At 47.8% G+C, this 17274-nt stretch overlaps 1 protein-coding gene across 1 annotated transcript in view; it reads right to left on the reverse strand.

Annotated features, from left to right (window-relative positions):
* The window catches only part of ccdc88c (coiled-coil domain containing 88C), a 76802-nt gene that overhangs the window by 22069 nt on the left and 37459 nt on the right, over positions 1 to 17274 (reverse strand). The window contains exons 5-20 of the mRNA XM_061241244.1: positions 13775 to 13833; positions 12387 to 12470; positions 11807 to 11947; positions 10817 to 11010; positions 10204 to 10285; positions 9437 to 9595; positions 8955 to 9101; positions 8122 to 8266; positions 5421 to 5602; positions 4705 to 4842; positions 3425 to 4483; positions 2964 to 3091; positions 2072 to 2213; positions 1460 to 1624; positions 1029 to 1190; positions 425 to 702 (exon numbers count right to left, since the gene is read on the reverse strand). Coding sequence (XP_061097228.1) covers positions 425 to 702; positions 1029 to 1190; positions 1460 to 1624; positions 2072 to 2213; positions 2964 to 3091; positions 3425 to 4483; positions 4705 to 4842; positions 5421 to 5602; positions 8122 to 8266; positions 8955 to 9101; positions 9437 to 9595; positions 10204 to 10285; positions 10817 to 11010; positions 11807 to 11947; positions 12387 to 12470; positions 13775 to 13833 — 3265 coding nt within the window. The remainder of the gene's footprint in view (positions 1 to 424; positions 703 to 1028; positions 1191 to 1459; positions 1625 to 2071; positions 2214 to 2963; positions 3092 to 3424; positions 4484 to 4704; positions 4843 to 5420; positions 5603 to 8121; positions 8267 to 8954; positions 9102 to 9436; positions 9596 to 10203; positions 10286 to 10816; positions 11011 to 11806; positions 11948 to 12386; positions 12471 to 13774; positions 13834 to 17274) is intronic.

Raw genomic sequence — 17274 nt, forward strand, 5'->3', positions numbered from 1 at the left:
GGGGGGTGGGGGAAATGACTATAAGTGGCATGAAAGACAAGAAAACATTTGAATTGATTAATTCCATGAGACTACATGCTTTTTGGAGGGCCACTGACTAGCTATCAAGAGGATGTCAAGGCCAGTATAAAAAAAAAATCTTCCTCAATCCCCTTTGGCCTCTGTGTGTTAATATGGCATATTACAGGCATTTAGCAGCCCATCTTATCCACACAACAGATATTACAGACTAAACAGATGGTCCTCGCCATATTCTTAACACTGAAAGTTTTCAGTGGACAGAACCTCTAAACAGAGCCTCCTAAATAAAAAGGGGAAAGACAGAAGGGGCATAAGAGAAGAGCATCTGGTTAGTGTATCATCTTTAGTGTAAAATTTTTGCGCGACCCAAGCATGACCCCAGCACGACCCTGGCGTGACCCACTTGTTCTGCAGCATGCGGTGCTCCTGCTCCAGGCTGCGGTGGGTGCCTTTGAGGGAGGTGTGCTGGGCGATGAGCTGCTCGTACTCCGCCGCCTGCCGCTCGTGCACGGCGAGGAGCTTCTCGTGGTCCTGCAGGACGCTCTCGCGCCCGACCCGAACCTCCTCCCACTTCCCCTCCAGCGCCTCGGCGTCCCCCTCCAGAGTCTGCACCTGGGTCTGCAGCGTGCCGTTCTGGGCCATCAGCGACGCGCTCTGGGAGTTCAGCGTTGCGTTCTCCACCTGCAACCGGAAACCGTGAATTGTGGGACTGGACATTCACATGCCATAGAAGAACCAAGATGCTATATGACTTTTTTCCGCCTACTAGTTCTCATTTGTCCAAACTCTAAACACTGTAAATATCACGGAACTAAAAAAATATATAGAATTGGTTTAAACCACCCATATGATTAAAGCATACTGTTGCAGCAGTATGCGGTATATCTGGTTTAAACCCCCATGTGACTAAATCATATTTTGTCATTTGTTAACAGGGAGAGAAAGTGCAGAGGATTGGATGGGAAGACCGGGAGGATAAGAGGTGACACAGGGGCAGAGGTGCGGACCTGCAGCTTGGCGGCCTGCGTGTGCAGGGCGGTGTTGTGCTCCTGCAGGGCGGTGACCTGTCTCTGCAGGGCCAGGATCTGTGCATTCAGCTGCGTGTTCTGCGTGTCCAGCTGCCTCAGCTGCTCCCGGTGCAGCTGCTTCTCCGTCTGCAGGGCTGCATTCTGCCAGAGGGGCACAGAGGTCAGAGGTCAATGGAGGTCACCACCCCCATTCAGAGAGAACGCCTCTGACTTAAGCGAAGATAAGCTAAAACGTGTTCCCCTGAGAAAATATTTGTATCTGCATGGAGCTAAACACTTGTTGAAATTCCATCTCTTCTCCGCTATCCCTGCCATCCCTCTCTTCCCCTCTCCCACCTTAGCTTTCCCACTCTCCCTCACTGTCTTCCTCTCTCTTCTCATCTCCTCCTTCCTCTCCTCCCCCAGCTCACGTTCTTCTCAATGTCGATGAGCCTGTCCTTGAGTTTGAGCAGCTCGGCTGTGGCCTCCCTCTCTCCTTTCTCGGGCGAGGGTCTGAGCTGGGCCTGCCGGGAGCTGTTAGAGTGCGCCTCCTGCTCCTCCTGCCTCTGCTTCAGGGCCTCCAGACTCCTCTTCACCTGCACACGGATATAGGTTAGAAAAGAGAGAGGGAATTAACACAACAGCATAGCACAGCATAACATGACATAATAATGAGAACAGGCCATTCAGCCCAGCAATCCTTGCCTTTTACCTACCACTAAAGCGTACCTAATGCTTACTTTATCTGAAGAATGAGATAGTATCTAGCACCGTATCAAGCCTGGTCTTGAAAACCACTTTGTGGAAAAAAAAATTTCCTCATGCCTATGCGGAATTTATCCTTTGCTTAATATCTTTTTAGCCCTGACAGTCTACATTGATGCTGCAGCCTGGAAGGCTTTCCAAAATCCCTGCACTTCAGTATCCTGCCTCTTCCACAAATTCAGCAAATTAGCTCAGCAGACATGCTTTGATAAATAAGCATCAGCCTCTCTTTGTGCCATTAACTCTGTGTGCAGGGCATTGTGGGATTTCTCGCTTACCGTTGTGAGCTCCGCGTGCAGTTGTTTGTTCAAGTTGCCTGACTCCGCCAGGCGTGACTCCAGACCCTGGATCTTCTCTTCGCGGATCTGCAGGGTCTTCTTCATCGTCAAATCTATCTTTGACTCCAGGATCTTGTACTTACTATTGGGACAGAGAGACATGCCCAAGTCAAATAGGGCCCAGAAACCCAAGCTGACGCAAATCTCCCATCCAGGCTGTCCAAAGACATTACACTCAGTCAATGACAATGTAAATACCCTGGTTAAATAACGGTTTAATAAATACTTCAGAAATTAAGTGCTGGCCAGAAATCACCCTCAGAGAGAAGCAGCAGAGAGAGAAGGTTATGCACGGCAAGCAAAACGGCAAAAAACTCACCCAGAATACCTGTTGTGGCCAAAGGGCAGCGTCCACAGGACAACACAACTTTGAACCACTGACACCGAGACACACAACACTTGCTCTTCCATGATAGCTTACAAAAGGCATGATGATATCAGATTCTAATGGCTTAAATCACAGTCATGGCACATATTGAGGAACAAGAATTTTAAGTTGGTGGATAAAAAATTGAGGGGGGGGGGATTTAGGGCTTAAGAGTGTGAGGGTTTGAGGGTGGAGTTGGGGTGAAGATTTAGGAATAAGAATATGAGACTTTGAGGGTGGAGTTGGGCATGAGGGTTTAGAATGTGAGGGTTTTGGGTGGAGTCAGGGTGAAAATTTAGAACTAACAATATGAGGGTTTTAGGGTGGAGTGAGAGTGTGGATTGAGAGTTTAGACTGGGAGAGTTTGAGGGTGGTGTTGAGAATTCAGGGTTTGGTGTTTAGAGAGAAGAGGGTGTGAAGATGGAGGGCGGGAAAGAAGAGGGTGAAGGCTGAGAGGGTCCTCACTTGTCCTCGCAGCTGTGCTCCTCCTGCAGCAGTTTCTCACGGTTCAGGCCGATCTTCTCCAGCTCATGGCTCAGCTTCTCCAGGTCGTTCCACTGCTGCTGAACCTTGAGCTTCTCGCTCACCAGGTCCTGAAATCAGGGCAATGCCGACATTCTGTTAGCTCAGCACTTTATAAACACAGAACCCCTCAGCTTAACTTGCATACCTAACCTCCTCCCTGTTCCGGGAGAGCCACTGCGTGCACTGGTTTCTGCTTTTGCTCAGCCGTTAATTGACCAATGAAAGCAGTCCATTAGGTCTCCTCACTTGGTTTCGTGGGTCGTAAGTGGTGATTATGCTGTGAAAATAAACACCAGCAGACCAATGGCTCCCCAGGACCAGGGTTGTGGAGCCCTAACCAAACACAACCCACCCCAACCCTCAACACCCTTCCCAGTCTGGCCTCCGCCCTACAGCCCTACCTCTCTGAGAGTGGCCAGGGTCCTCTTGTCGATGGTGGCCTGCTTCTGCAGCTCCTTGCTCTCCCTCTCCAGCTCCTTCACCCTCCCGCTGGCCTCCCTCAGCCGGGCCACCTCCTTCCCCAGGGCCCCGCTCTCCTTCTCCAGTCCCGCCACCCTCGCCGTGCTCTCGTCCAGCGCCGCCTCCTTGGCCTCCAGCTGCTGCCGGAGCCGCCGCGCCTCCTTCTCCACCTGCTTCCGCTCCTTCTCCGCCTGCCCTGCCTCCTGCTCCAGGGTCCTCCTCTCCGACTCGGCTGCCTCCAGGCGCCTGGCTGTCAGCCGGAGCTCCTCCACCTCCCTCCGGAACAGCTGGGCCTCCGACTCCGCCTCTCGCAGCTCCTGCTCCAGTCCCTGGGCCTTGGCCCGGCCTCCCTCCAGACACTCCTGCAGCCTCCGGTTCTCAGCGTCGAGCGCCGAGCAGCTCAGCTCCAGCCTCTCCGCCTTCTTCGCCAGCGGCCGGAGTTCCTCCACCGACCGTGCCAGCCCGTCCCGCTCGCTCTCCAGCTCCACCCTCTCCTCCTCCACCTGCGGGAGGCGGGCAGCGGCCGTGCGCAGCTGCTCGGAGGTGCGGCGGAGCTCCAGGTTTTCGGCCTCTAGCTGCCTCCGCTCCTCCTCGAGCGTCCCGAGCCTGAGGGCGGCATTCTGCGCCGTGTCCGCCTGCTTCTTCAGCCGCCGGTTGTCCCGCTCCAGGCTGCCGTTCTCGCGCTCCAGGGCCTCCACCCGCTCCCGGGCCACAGGCAGCGCGCTGGCCTGCCTCTGCAGCTCGTCCCGGCCCCTCTCCAGCCGGGACACCTCAGCCTCCAGCCGCCCGGCCTGCTCCGCCCGCTCCAGCGTCTGCTCCAGCTCCTTGGCGACCCGGCGCGACTCGGCCTCGGCCCGCGCCAGCCTGCCGCCCGTGTCGGAGATGGTCTGGTGCAGGGCGCGGTTCTCTGCCTCCACATCCCGCACACGCGCCTCGCTGTCCGCCTGAGCGCGCTTGCGCAGCGACTCCACGGCTTGGTTCAGGTGCTCCAGCTCCTGCACCTGGGAGACACGCGAGGGTCACCGCCAAGGGAACGGAAACGTACGCAACACGCCCGCAGCAATTGTTCACATGCACACACAAATACGCGCACACCCTATTTTCTATACTCCATTTTCTAAATTAATACCCAACCAAAATATTTCCCAAGGCCTCAAGTTGATGCCCTCAGGATTGAGAGCTGCTCACATGGCCCCCCGGTGGACAATCTGTGTCAGCGCACCTGTCTGTCCTTGTCAGCCTGGGCAGCCTCCAGAGACTTCTCCAGCTTCTGCTTGTCCTTCAGAAGCTCCTCCCCCAGGTTCCCCATGTCATGGGTGGCCTGCTTCTCCTGTTCCAGGAGTGCCTGCAGCTTCTCCATCTGAGACACAGCAAAAACACAGAAACTTCTCTCAACAGACAAATAAAGCACGACACAACTCACCCCTTTACAACAGATCCCTTTACCCCCAGCATAATTTTACTATTTAATCCCAGTATGCAAATCAGTCAGAGTATAGCTTCTAAAGGCATCAGTCTAATGTTAAGACCATGTAAAAGTGTCATGTACTTAACACAGTATGCAGATTATCAACTTTGGATACTTTTCAATGAACACAGTAGTAACATACAAAGACCACCTTACATCCTCCCACCCTATTTGGTGGTATGCTTGGACATGTGCTACTCAAAGCATCCTTCACGAACAGGGAGGGTTTGGTTCATCATTGAATCATGTTGGCCTTCTCTAGGTCCTGAGCGCAGAGTAGGGTTTGGTGCAGTTGGAGAGACACAACACTACTCAGCCACAGAGAAAGAGTTTGGGAAAGACTCTATGGTTCTCATGAGGCTGCAGTTGTCCTCTTGCCTCTAGTTCCGGAGGGCAGTCTCGGGTTTTGAGCCCACAGAGAGAGACCCAGCTCCTGAGGAGAGAAAGACTTTGGGAAGAGCAGTTTTTACCTTCTCGTTGAGCTGGCCGTTCTCCTTCTCCAGCTCCTGGGTGCGGAGCTGAGCCTGGTCCAGGCTAAGGGAGGCCTCACGTAGCTCCTCCACACGGCTCTGCAGGCCCTGGTTCTCCTTCTCCAGCTTCAGCAGCCGGCTCAGCGCAGACTCGTTCAGCTCGAACACAAACGACTTCCGCGCTGTCGAAGGAAACAGGAATGCAGTATTACTATTAGTCACAAAAAATATTATTAAAAAAATAAAAAAAAGATGCCAACACAGCTACTACTAATAATGAATATTTTCATATTATTATATATTGTGTTGGGTTGACAAGAAAAATTATAACCAGGAGAACTCTCAGCTCACACACAAATGACATGCAGGTTGTGAGAGGAAATATTTTGATTATTTAAAAAAAAACATTTTATATGAATAAATGGTTTTGAAAAAACCAATAAATTAATAAACATTTTCTAAAGGTTTGTAGTGGTGCACACAGCAAAGACCTTTAAGCCATTTTCAGTAATGCATTTGAGCTGAGATATATCTTCCCATTTTCTAACTGCATTAGAAAAGTGGTCGTTTGTAATTCTAGCAGAAACAAAATACCAACTCATAGCCCGAAATCCAAGCACTATGCAAAATATTAAAATTGCAGACACAAAGCGCAAAATGGATACATGCGGTTTGAAACGCAGACTCGCAGTCCAAATGCTGATGCGTAGTAGAACTGCTGATTCACAGACTGAAACCCTCAATGTAAAGGCATAAATATTCTGACTGAAACACTTGCCGAAGCTGAAAACCTTGCCAAAAGTCGGAAATTAAATCCGATAAAAATGCCAAAACAAAAACACGAAGACTGCAAGATGGCAGAGAGCAGAAACCATTCTCTACCCCGTTTTGTCATCCAGAGAATCCAATAAAGAGCTGTGGCAGCCGGCAGGGACGGCCCCAGGGAGAGGTAATAGATGGACGATACGTCAGGTTGCAGTGGAGAAGCTGCAAGCCCATATCACGAGGGCTGATGATGTCATCGGCAAATCAACACAACTCGCTGCCCCTACGAAAGACTCTAAACAATCTGGCTGCAGCAAATCACCAGGGTCATCAGAGGAGGATAAGAGGGGCTGCAAGACACCAGGAATTCGGAGTAGCTTAGGCGAAATCAAGGTGGAGTATTGGCAAGAGAGTTGTAGAGTGGAGTGCTGTATTGTGGAGAGTTGTGTTTGGAGAAATTTACTAACGTGCCGTGTATGATCTGTTTTGAAAGGAGAAGTCCGCTGTGTGCCATGCCCGATTGTATGAGAACCCGTCTCCGTGTACTGACCCCTGGCATCGGACAATGACGATTCTCTTCGATTGCGGACTTACAGACGCTGACACTAAACTCTACCCCATTAATACATTGTATTTAGTCACGTGACTACTCCTACCACCCAGGAGTTTGTCACAGAGACTTCATGAAGAAGATGCAACAGTAAGAGGAACATTAGGCATTATTGGGCATTTTAGCATTTTGTCAGAGACAGCAATAGGCACTAATGCTGAGAGTAGCAACAGACTTCATTGTAGGAGAGCGGAGAAAGTACTGGCCCATGGCAGGAAGTATTTTACTCACATAAACACTAAATTAAGGTGCAGAAACAGTGCACATTGATCCTCTCACATTTCTTCTCTGCATTCAAGTGGAGGGCAGCAAACCTGAGACTTGAATGCAGTGACGAAAACCGTTGGAAGAATAATCTTGTTCTCTATTACAGGACAACATGTTCTGATACTGGGATATGGGATCAGAAACAGATTATTTAAAAGGCCTTTTAAAGAAACCATTTCCGACACTGCGTTACAGATGATGCAGCGTCGCCATAACTGTGCAGGTAAGGGTTGGGAAGTAGAATATTACCGTGTTTCCATCGTATGCATAATTTCCCTCAGACCGCCTGGAGGAAATATGATTTGGATACGAGTTCTCAATTTGACTGAATCTTCAAAAAGGGAATTTTGACCTAAATGTGCATTTAAGTTGGATTAAGATGGATCAGAAAGAAGTCACACACGTTTAAATGTAGACAGCATTTATCTTATTTTCTGTTCCAAGGCTAAGATTTCCATAGAGTGTATGTTGGCAACAATGATAAAAACATTGTAATGGTATAAATCATGCTCAAAATATGCTCCAAACTCACTCAAGTAGCTTAAAAACCCTACTGTATGAAGGCAACACATCACAGATTTGTGTGACTGATAATGCTATCCAGGTACATATTTGACTTTGACAAGAAATAACAAATAAGCAGCCAGTTGAGGACCTGTGAATTTCTCTGACTAGAGTCCAGATCCAGCTTGCTCGCTTCTTTCAAGACAGTACTGCACACCTTTGCATGAAATTTTCAGTTTCTTGGTAGTCTTACACATGGAATAGCCTTCACCAGCATATTAAGCCTGATTACTTAAAGATGAAGCAACGCATATTTTTAGTACACTGGAGTAATGGCTGCTGAAAACGGGGCTTTGCAATCAAATGTAAAAACGTAAATTTCAAGTAATTTGTAACATTATCAATATACTGTATTATATATCAATAATATGAATTTATAAATAAATAAAAACTGAGTGATTTCAAACTTTTGAATGGTAGTGTATGTGAGCGTGTACATGTGTGTATGTGTGTGTATGTGTGTGTGTGTGCATGCGTGCGCATACGTGTACTGACCCTCCCCGCTGTCGTTGCTCTTGGCCAGCTGCTCCAGCTCCCAGCCCAGGTGGGCCGACTCGTTCATGCTCTGCTTCTGAGAGATCTCCAGCATCATGTTCTCCTCCAGCAGCTCCTCTAAGCGCTTCTTATCCACATCACGCTCCTGACCGCGCAGCCAGGGCAGAACACACACAAGGGAATCAATCTCAATAACGTACGTACACACACACACACACACACACACATATTCCAAATCTATCTCAATAACGTACACACACACACTTATACCAGCATGCATATTCCAAATCAATGTCAATAACGTACACACACACACACTTATAGCAGCATGCATATTCCAAATCAATGTCAATAACGTACACACACACACTTATACCAGCATGCATATTCCAAATCAATCACACACCCACAGACACAAAAACATCAATACACAAATGCACCAGCAAGCAGACTCCAAATAAATCTCACACACACATTTACGCACAACCAAATACACCAGTACGCAAATTCCAATTCTCACTCAATAATGAACCCATACACACTTGTACACGTGCAAAAACAGAAATACACCAGGATGCAAATTCCAATTCAAACTAACACAGATTCAAATTCACCCTCATACGCAAGTAAACACACATGCGTGCACACACATCCAAATATATAAATACATACGTTCAAATTCACCCTCACACATAAACACACTACACACACATACTACCACACAGAAACACAAACTGAATGAGACGTGGAGACACGGGGAGTGACAGTGAAACGGGTGTCTTGGGTCAGGGCAGAAGGCTCTGGAAGGTGAGGCGGGGCGGCGTGAGCCTCACCATCTCCACATCGTGGAGTTTGGAGCGCAGCTGCAGGTTCTCCTTCTCCAGCTCGTGCAGTTTGTCACAGCGGCCCCTCGCCCCGCTCAGCTGCTCCTCCAGGAGCGCTTTGGTCTCCATCAGAGTCATGTTATCCTCCCGCAGCTCCTGCTCTCGCACACGCACACGCACGCACGTACGCACGCACACACGCACACACACATACATACACACATACACACACACAAACAAACAAACAGGAGAGATAAGACAGACAGAGGGCACATCAGGGGCTGCATGTTACAACAGAGTGGGTGTGTGTGTCTATGCATGTTTGTGTGTGTGTGTGTGTGTGCACGTTTGTGCGTGTGTTTGTGAGTTTAAGCGCGTGTGTGTGTGTACGTTTGTGCATGTGTACTTGAGTTTAAGTGTGTGAGTTTAAGTGTGTGTGTGTGACTGTGTGTGTGTGTGTGTGTGTGTGTGTGTGTACAGTTGGTCCTCACCTCCACGCGGGTCTTGTAAAAGTGCACGTCGTGTAGTCTCTCCTTGCAGCGTGTCAGCTCCGTCTCCAGCCGGTCCACCCGCCCCGCCCGTTCCCGCAGAGCGTCCAGCTCATCCCTGTACACCCGCGCCGAGCGCGCCTCCGCTAGCAGCTGCATGCTCTGTGTGAGGACACAGGGGGGCACAGGTGAGCACAGGGGGGCACAGGGGAGCACAGGGGAACACAGGGGGGCACAGGTGAGCACAGGAGGGCACAGGTGAGCACAGGGGAACACAGGAGGACACAGGTGAGCACAGGGGAACACAGGGGGGCACAGGTGAGCACAGGGGAACACAGGGGGGCACAGGTGAGCACAGGGGGACACAGGAGGACACAGGTGGACACAGGCTAAGGGCCAGTAGCATTTTCTTTGGGTAAAAAAATTAAAAAGCAACATAACTTGCATATCAGAAAAGATAACAGAAATATATCCCCGTGTGGAAGAGAGTATCCAACCACAGGTTTGTATTTCAGGGTTCCTTTCAGGTGAATCCTACTATGTTTCCATCCTATGACATCTCTGAGTGGATGCAAAAGGTCTAGCCAAGGCTGCATTACGGTCTTAAAAGTCCCATCTTTGTTGAGAGGAGGGAAAAAAAAACAACTGGTAACTTAGATAAGATGTTTTTATCTTCAGAGGAAACTCAGAAGATAACTTAGATAGCGCAGCGGGTGCAGGGCCTGTGTGAAAATTGCACTGTGTCTTTGTAGGTTCCTCATCACACAGACCTCTTGTTTGAGTTTCTGCAGCTCCAGGTCCAACCTCTCAATCTCATGCTTAGCATCCATCAGCTGCTCCGTCTTCTCCTCCCTGCGGTGGGAAGGAGGGACAATGAGGGTTCAGACTTTCCATTCACCCACCCGTCAGTCTCATCACAACCTCCTACCTGTGCTTCAGCCCCTGCATGGTGCCCTGTTAACACCACTCTGGAAACACCACTCTGGTAACACCACTCTGGTAATGTGCCCTGGTAACACCACCCAGATAATGTGCCCTCGTAACACCACCCAGATAATGTGCCCGGGTAACACTATTCTGGTTATGTGCCCTGGTAACACCACTCTGTGTAATGTTCCCTGGTAACACCACTCCGTGTAATGTTCCCTGGTAACACCACTCTGTGTAATGTTCCCTGGTAACACCACTCTGTGTAATGTTCCCTGGTAACACCACTCTGTGTAATGTTCCCTGGTAACACCACTCTGTGTAATGTTCCCTGGTAACACCACTCCGTGTAATGTTCCCTGGTAACACCACTCCGTGTAATGTGCCCTGGTAACACCACTCTGTGTAATGTTCCCTGGTAACACCACTCTGGTAACTCCCCTCCCCCACACTCACAGCTCCTGGCGTGAGTGGCGTAGCCGCGCCTTGCTGTCGGCCAGCTCCACGGCCAGGTGCTGCCGCTCCTCCTTGCCGAGGACGGGGACAGAGCCGGCGCGGCGCGGCGGGTGGTCGAGGCTGGAGTTCTGGGGCGGGGTTCCGGGCTGCTGGGACTGCAGGTAGTCCCTCTCCTGGGTCAGCTCCAACACCACCTGAGCAGGAGCGCAGGGTCAGGCTCCCCAAAATAGGCAAGGCACAGCTCCGTAGCATGTGTGTGTATACAGTACGTGTGTATGTGAACGCATCTGTGTAGCATTTTGTTCCCCTCATATAGGCTACAATAATGCAGGTCCTATTCAATAATGATAACAGCTTGAAAAGAAGTATGGCCATGTAAACATGCATGTGTCCATTTCTATAACTCCAAGCATTTCTTCATTGAGGAGCCAAAGGGGAATTCCCCACCGTAAGCTGTAAATAAAGGTTAATCTATCCTCATGCAGAATGTAGCACTTCATTTCATACTGAATAATAGCATACTTGAATATTCAGCTGGACAGTGGACTATGCTACACATGGCACATCTGGTTCTAGCACTTCCTGCTCCACTGTTTCTGCTGCTAACATATCTTTAGTTACTGCTGCTCTTATAGACCAGTTGGAATGAACTTATCTATTAGGTTTTGTCACACAGGGAGAGTGCAACAGCGAGATGGATGTAATATCACGTTTATGCACAGCCAAGGCTGCAGCAGGTAATAGCCTGACAGTTCACAGTGCAGTTCACCGTGCCAGTGTAATGAGCATGCCTTCAATACCTTATTCCATTACACTCCATTCACTTGTGTAGTGACAACCAGCCAATTCAGCCTAATGCACTCTATTCCAGTGCTCCTACTCCTAAAACGGCCGTAACTGATCACTTGCAGTACAGGCTGGCTGCTCCGGTGAAATCAGTCGGTGAAGGAGTGAAAGCGGAGCGTGAGGCTCATGCAGTCGGCGGGGCACCTCTGCGCTCTCGTCCCGCTCGTCGATCAGCCGGCGCAGGTGGACGGCCATGCTGCGCGACAGCGGGTCCAGCTCCTCGGCCGGGAGCTCGGCCAGCTCCAGCCACTGCAGGTCCAGAACGTTCTCCTGGTTGTGCGTTACCTGCAGGGCAAGGCGCAGTCAGGAGAAACCACAGGCACGCTAGCCTTCACTCGCTAATACGATTGCAGCTCCTCTTAAGATAGCCCTAAAACACTTCCGGGTAAAATAAAGGTTGCAATGCTACTACTGCTACCACTGCTACCACTACTACGACTAATAATAATGAACCCTTTCAGTCCCAAGCCCAGTAAGAAGTGGCTCTACCCAAATCCAAAGGCGGTTTGGCTTTCGTTGAGAAAATCCAGTAGGGTTTTAATCGGGGCTCAAAACAGTAGTATAGCAGCTATTTCGATTGTTGAAAAGGTCGAGAGTGCCATATGGATTTTACAGTAGTTACGCTTGATTGTCATATGATTCTTTTGGGACTGAAAGGGGTTGAATAAATCATTTGCACTGGGCCCTCCAACTGCACCACACCCGCCCAGACCCCGTCCTTCACCTCCTGTATGTGCGTGACGATCGCCGCCTGAGTCTCGATGTCCAGCAGCTTGATCTTCTCAATAAACTCCTCCTTTCGATCACACTGGAGGAGAGAAAAACAAAGCATGCATTTTCATCTCCACCCGTTACAAAAAGGGGAAGATATCAGTTATCAGAGGTAGACATCATTTATTACATTGTGTGTGTTTCAGTGCCTTGCACTGTTTATGGGTGAGGGAATAGGGAAGTATTGAGAAATTCCTCATTGGATTCCAGGAGTAAATCTTAGGCTGGTAGCCATGGCTGCAGTCCAATATCAGTTCATTTTTACCCGCTTGAACCAACACGCCAAAGATTTTTTTCATTTTTCATTTTCATATTTGTCTTGAGAATGAACAGCCTGTCCTCCTTTCTCGCTCTCTCCTTTTTATTTTACTACAGTCAGACAGGGAGAAAGCTGAGACAGAAACAGAAGCATCACAGCTCAAAAGGTGCTATGACATGGTGAGACTCAAAATTCAGCCACTCTAACAATGCCACACATCGTGCCAACACACACACAAGGTACATATTCCAAAAAAACAAATTCCAGAAAATTATAAAATTGCAATGCTTGTTAAAACTAGATTTTACATCATTGTGTACCAGTGGGTGTGTAAGTTAAACAAATGTCTGTCAATTTTCCGTTCCCCTCGAATCAATATCCTTTTCACACAGCGACACACATCGTCATGAAGAGTTCCTCCTCATATGGCGCCAGGCAAATCGACTCCCCGCCCTTCAGAAATTCCCCTGAAAGATCCGTTTCACTCGTGAATGTCACATCGCTGAAGCTGGTGCTGTTCTTACTTTACATTATTGGCATTTTGACAGATGCTCTTATCCAGAGCGACATACAGTTGATGAGACTAAGCAGGAGACAATCCTCCCCTGGAGCAATGCAGGGTTAAGGGCCTTGCTCAAGGGCCCAACGGCTTTGCGGATCTTATTATGGCTACACCGGGATTAGAACCACAAACCATGCATGTCCCAGTCCTTTACCTTAACCACTACGCTACAGGCCGCCCTTACTTCCATTTCAGCTCATCTTGAACTCTTTTATTGCTGTGCTTATTGGTTTCAATTCGCATTTCAATATTGAAACAAATAACAAGGGCGTGTGTAAGGATGATGAGTATGGTAGTCATCACTGCAACAGAAAGTGTGCCGTCAGTACAGGTGCATGCTGGGATTGCAATCCCAGTCTCCATCTTCCTTTATTTTTCTTTATCTCAAACCTCTCACCATAAAAACAGTGGGGTCCACACACCAAAAAAACCAAAGCCTCCAGAATGGCCACATCTGCCGTCCCAGAAAGCAGCACAACCCTAAGCCCTGGCAAAAGCGGTTTTGACGTGGTTGAATTACCTGCACAGCACAGCCTAGCATCAGCAGCAGCAGCCGATTCATCTCCTCCATGCTCCGGGCTGTGGGGGGGAAAATTTTAATGTCATTTGGATAAACAATGAAATGTTTTAAAGCATCTACACAAACACCATGCATAAATCACTAAACAAGGGAACAGAAAGCATCATGTAATTCAATTAATGACTAGTAACAAATATAAGCTTCTAATCAATAATGTGATTTCACTGCAAATAAAATCGCAGACACGATTTAACTACAATTAAGACCAATCACAGACATGATTTAACTACCATGAAGATCAATCTTAAATATGACTAGTAAGAAAATGCAATCAATCCCTAAATGAATCCCAAACCCAGATGAATTTCAACAAAGATGAATCCAATCAACCAATCTCAAATTTCCCAATGAAATTAACTCATTCCCAGTTAAAAAAAAACAATAAATCCTGACTCAAAGCTGAAGTGCAATATTGATCCTGGTTAATAAGGGACAGATCCTAAGCTCAGGCCAGGTCCCACAGAAATCCCAGCTGTGGGTTTTCCCTGCTGTCGGAACACAGCCTGAAGCACTACCCCCCCGCCACACCACCGCACCTCCCCCCGATCAAATCACTCGCCATCAGCGAGAGTGACAGTCGATACATGAGAGCCAAAGCAGGTCAGGAGGAGGCTCAAATCTATGAGAAATACTCTTAGAAATAGGGCACTGTTACCAGGAAGGCGCCATCCACAGCCCGAATCTCTGGCACCTACAACTTTCTTACATTACATTGCATTACAAGGCATTTATCCAGAGCAACGTACAATGAAGTGCAGCTCGAACACAAGTACAAGTGTGAAGAGGACCTGAGAGGACAGCACGGTTCCGAGTCCTAGTGTGACCATACAGATACAATCGGAACCCTTGAAGAATACATCAACTTACAAACTAGCATACCACAGCTAGAATACCCCGAGTACAACAATACAATAGCTAAAACACAGCAATATCTATATAATTATATAAGTGCCTATTATAGTCTATGGCATATAAGGCTAATCATGGTGGTGAGTTAGGGAGGGAAAGGTGTAGCCTGAAGAGATGAGTCTTCAGTCTGCACTTGACTTCCATGACAAACACCCAAACATCATGAAATCCTCATCTTTATTATATGAAATAATTATTTCTCATTATCATGTTATATTATTGTATTTGGCCTGTTTTGTAGTGTTTTGGGAGTTGTAACCCCCCTATCCCCGACATAAATGACACCCTTGGAAGAGAGTCATTATTTTTAGGGAGGTACGTTCCGTCAAACCACTCCAAACCAGTCCCATTCCACACTCGGAGGCATGCGGAAAGAGAGCTGAAACCACCGTTATTGGTTTACTCCTGAATGGGATAATCTCTGAATCAAATGGCATGGGTTCATCACTGAATCTATTGGCATGGCTTCATCACTGAATTAACTGGCATGGGTTCATCATTGAATAAACTGGCATGGGTGCATCACTGAATCAAATGGCATGGGTGCATCACTGAATCAAATGGCATGGGAGCATCACTGAATCAAATGGCATGGGTGCATCACTGAATCAAATGCCATGGGTGCATCATTGAATAAACTGGCATGGGTGCATCACTGAATCAAATGGCATGGGTGCATCACTGATATTAAATTGGATAACCTCAACGCTACATCTACTGGCGCCAAGTTGCCCAAAACCTACAGGCATCTACTGATTAGATCAGCACAGCAACTTGGGAAAAAGCACATTCCTATTTTATCGCAGATTGCCAGATCAAAACAGGAACAGGAAACACATTCAAGCTGATAAAAAAAAAAAACTACTATTGTCTGGGACAGGAGTAAACATGCAAAACAAACCCAACACAAACAAGAGAAGATAAAGACACCACTGACTGATCACAAACGTGAGGATGAGCTGCAGGAGATGAAATTGCAGACAGTGGGATTACAAAGGATAATTTACAGGAGCCTACAATCTCTCTCTAGTCCTACCTACAGTGGAGTCTAAGTATTTGGACAGTTGCACAATTTCTCTTCTTTTGGCTCTGTACTCCAGCACATTGTATTTGAAATGAAACAATGAGGTTAAAGTGCAGACTGTCGGCATTAATCTGAGGGTATTATCACATGATCTGTGTAGGAATTACATTCCTTTTTATCCATAGTCCATTTTAGGGGACCAAAAGTAATTGGACAGTTGGCTTGTAAGCCGTTTTTGAATAGTCATGCGTATTCAATCACTTCCATGGTTCAGGTATAAGAAAACTTTCTGTATTCTAGGCTTTTGATTGCCTTTGGAGTCCGTTATTTGCATTTGTTAACATGAGGACCAGAGTTGTGCCAATGACAGTCAAGGAAGCCATTATGAGGCTGAAAATAAGAAAAACCTAACCAAAATAAATAGTTTGGAACGTCACTAAAAAGAAAGAATCGCAAAGGAAATGATAGGCCAAAAAAGACCTTGAACATGGACAAACAATTCTCATCGTAATGAAGAAAGCCTCACAAACACCTGTCCAACTGATCGGAAACACTCTTTAGAGCCAAACCTCATTGGATTTATGACTGGAAGAGAGTGCTATGTGAGACGGCGCTCTGTGACTCCGGCACTCTGTGACTCCGGCACTCTGTGACTCCGGCACTCTGTGACTCCGGCACTCTGTGACTCCGGCACTCTGTGACTCCGGCACTCTGTGACTCCGGGCCGCAGACTGGGTGGTAGCCTATACTCTAGGTTATATAGTCAGCTCTCTGGCTGTAGAGCTGCAGTAAAGGGCTTTCCTGCCTTTCCCACTTCCTGACCTCATTAAAGCACGCCAACATCTGCATCCTTCCCACGGCAAAGCTCGCCCAAGAACCCATCCGCACCTCAGCACCGCACTGTGTGAGAAAAGGCAAAAACAACACTCTCTGCCTCTCCCTTCCTTCCAGCTCTCTCCCGCATTCCCTCTCTTCTCTGCCCATCACCTCTCCTTCCGAATTTCCAAAACAAGGTGCCCAAAGTTTTTTTTGATGATCAGGCTAACAGCATTGCAAAGAATGTCACAAAAACAACACTATATAAATGTCAGCCTGTGCAAACACACAAGCAGCAATAGGACTGTAAACTAAAGCAAAACGCAAAAATAACTGTTGACCAAAGAAAAAGAGCATTATTGTCCATTATAAAAACATGTCTTCTTTACACTTCACTTGGTGGCTAAGCAGCCAGACACTCAAGTCAAATTTAAAAAAGCCTTCCACCAAACAAAATTAGCTGACCTAGGCAACGTGACATTGGACAGTCTTTCTTTCAGTGGTTGCACAATCAATGGGAAAGTACTACACCCGTGTCAGGCCAAACACCCCTTAGCTGTGATATAATCATTATATGACAGGGCCTGTCATGATGAGTTATTGCTTAATTATACGTAATGTATTACACAATTCTCTTTACACGTCATAATCAGTAGTTCATCCAAGCCCAATCTCTGGCTTAGCATAAAGA

The sequence above is a fragment of the Conger conger genome, chromosome 1 (genome assembly GCF_963514075.1).
Source record: "Conger conger chromosome 1, fConCon1.1, whole genome shotgun sequence".
Lineage (NCBI taxonomy): Eukaryota > Metazoa > Chordata > Actinopteri > Anguilliformes > Congridae > Conger > Conger conger.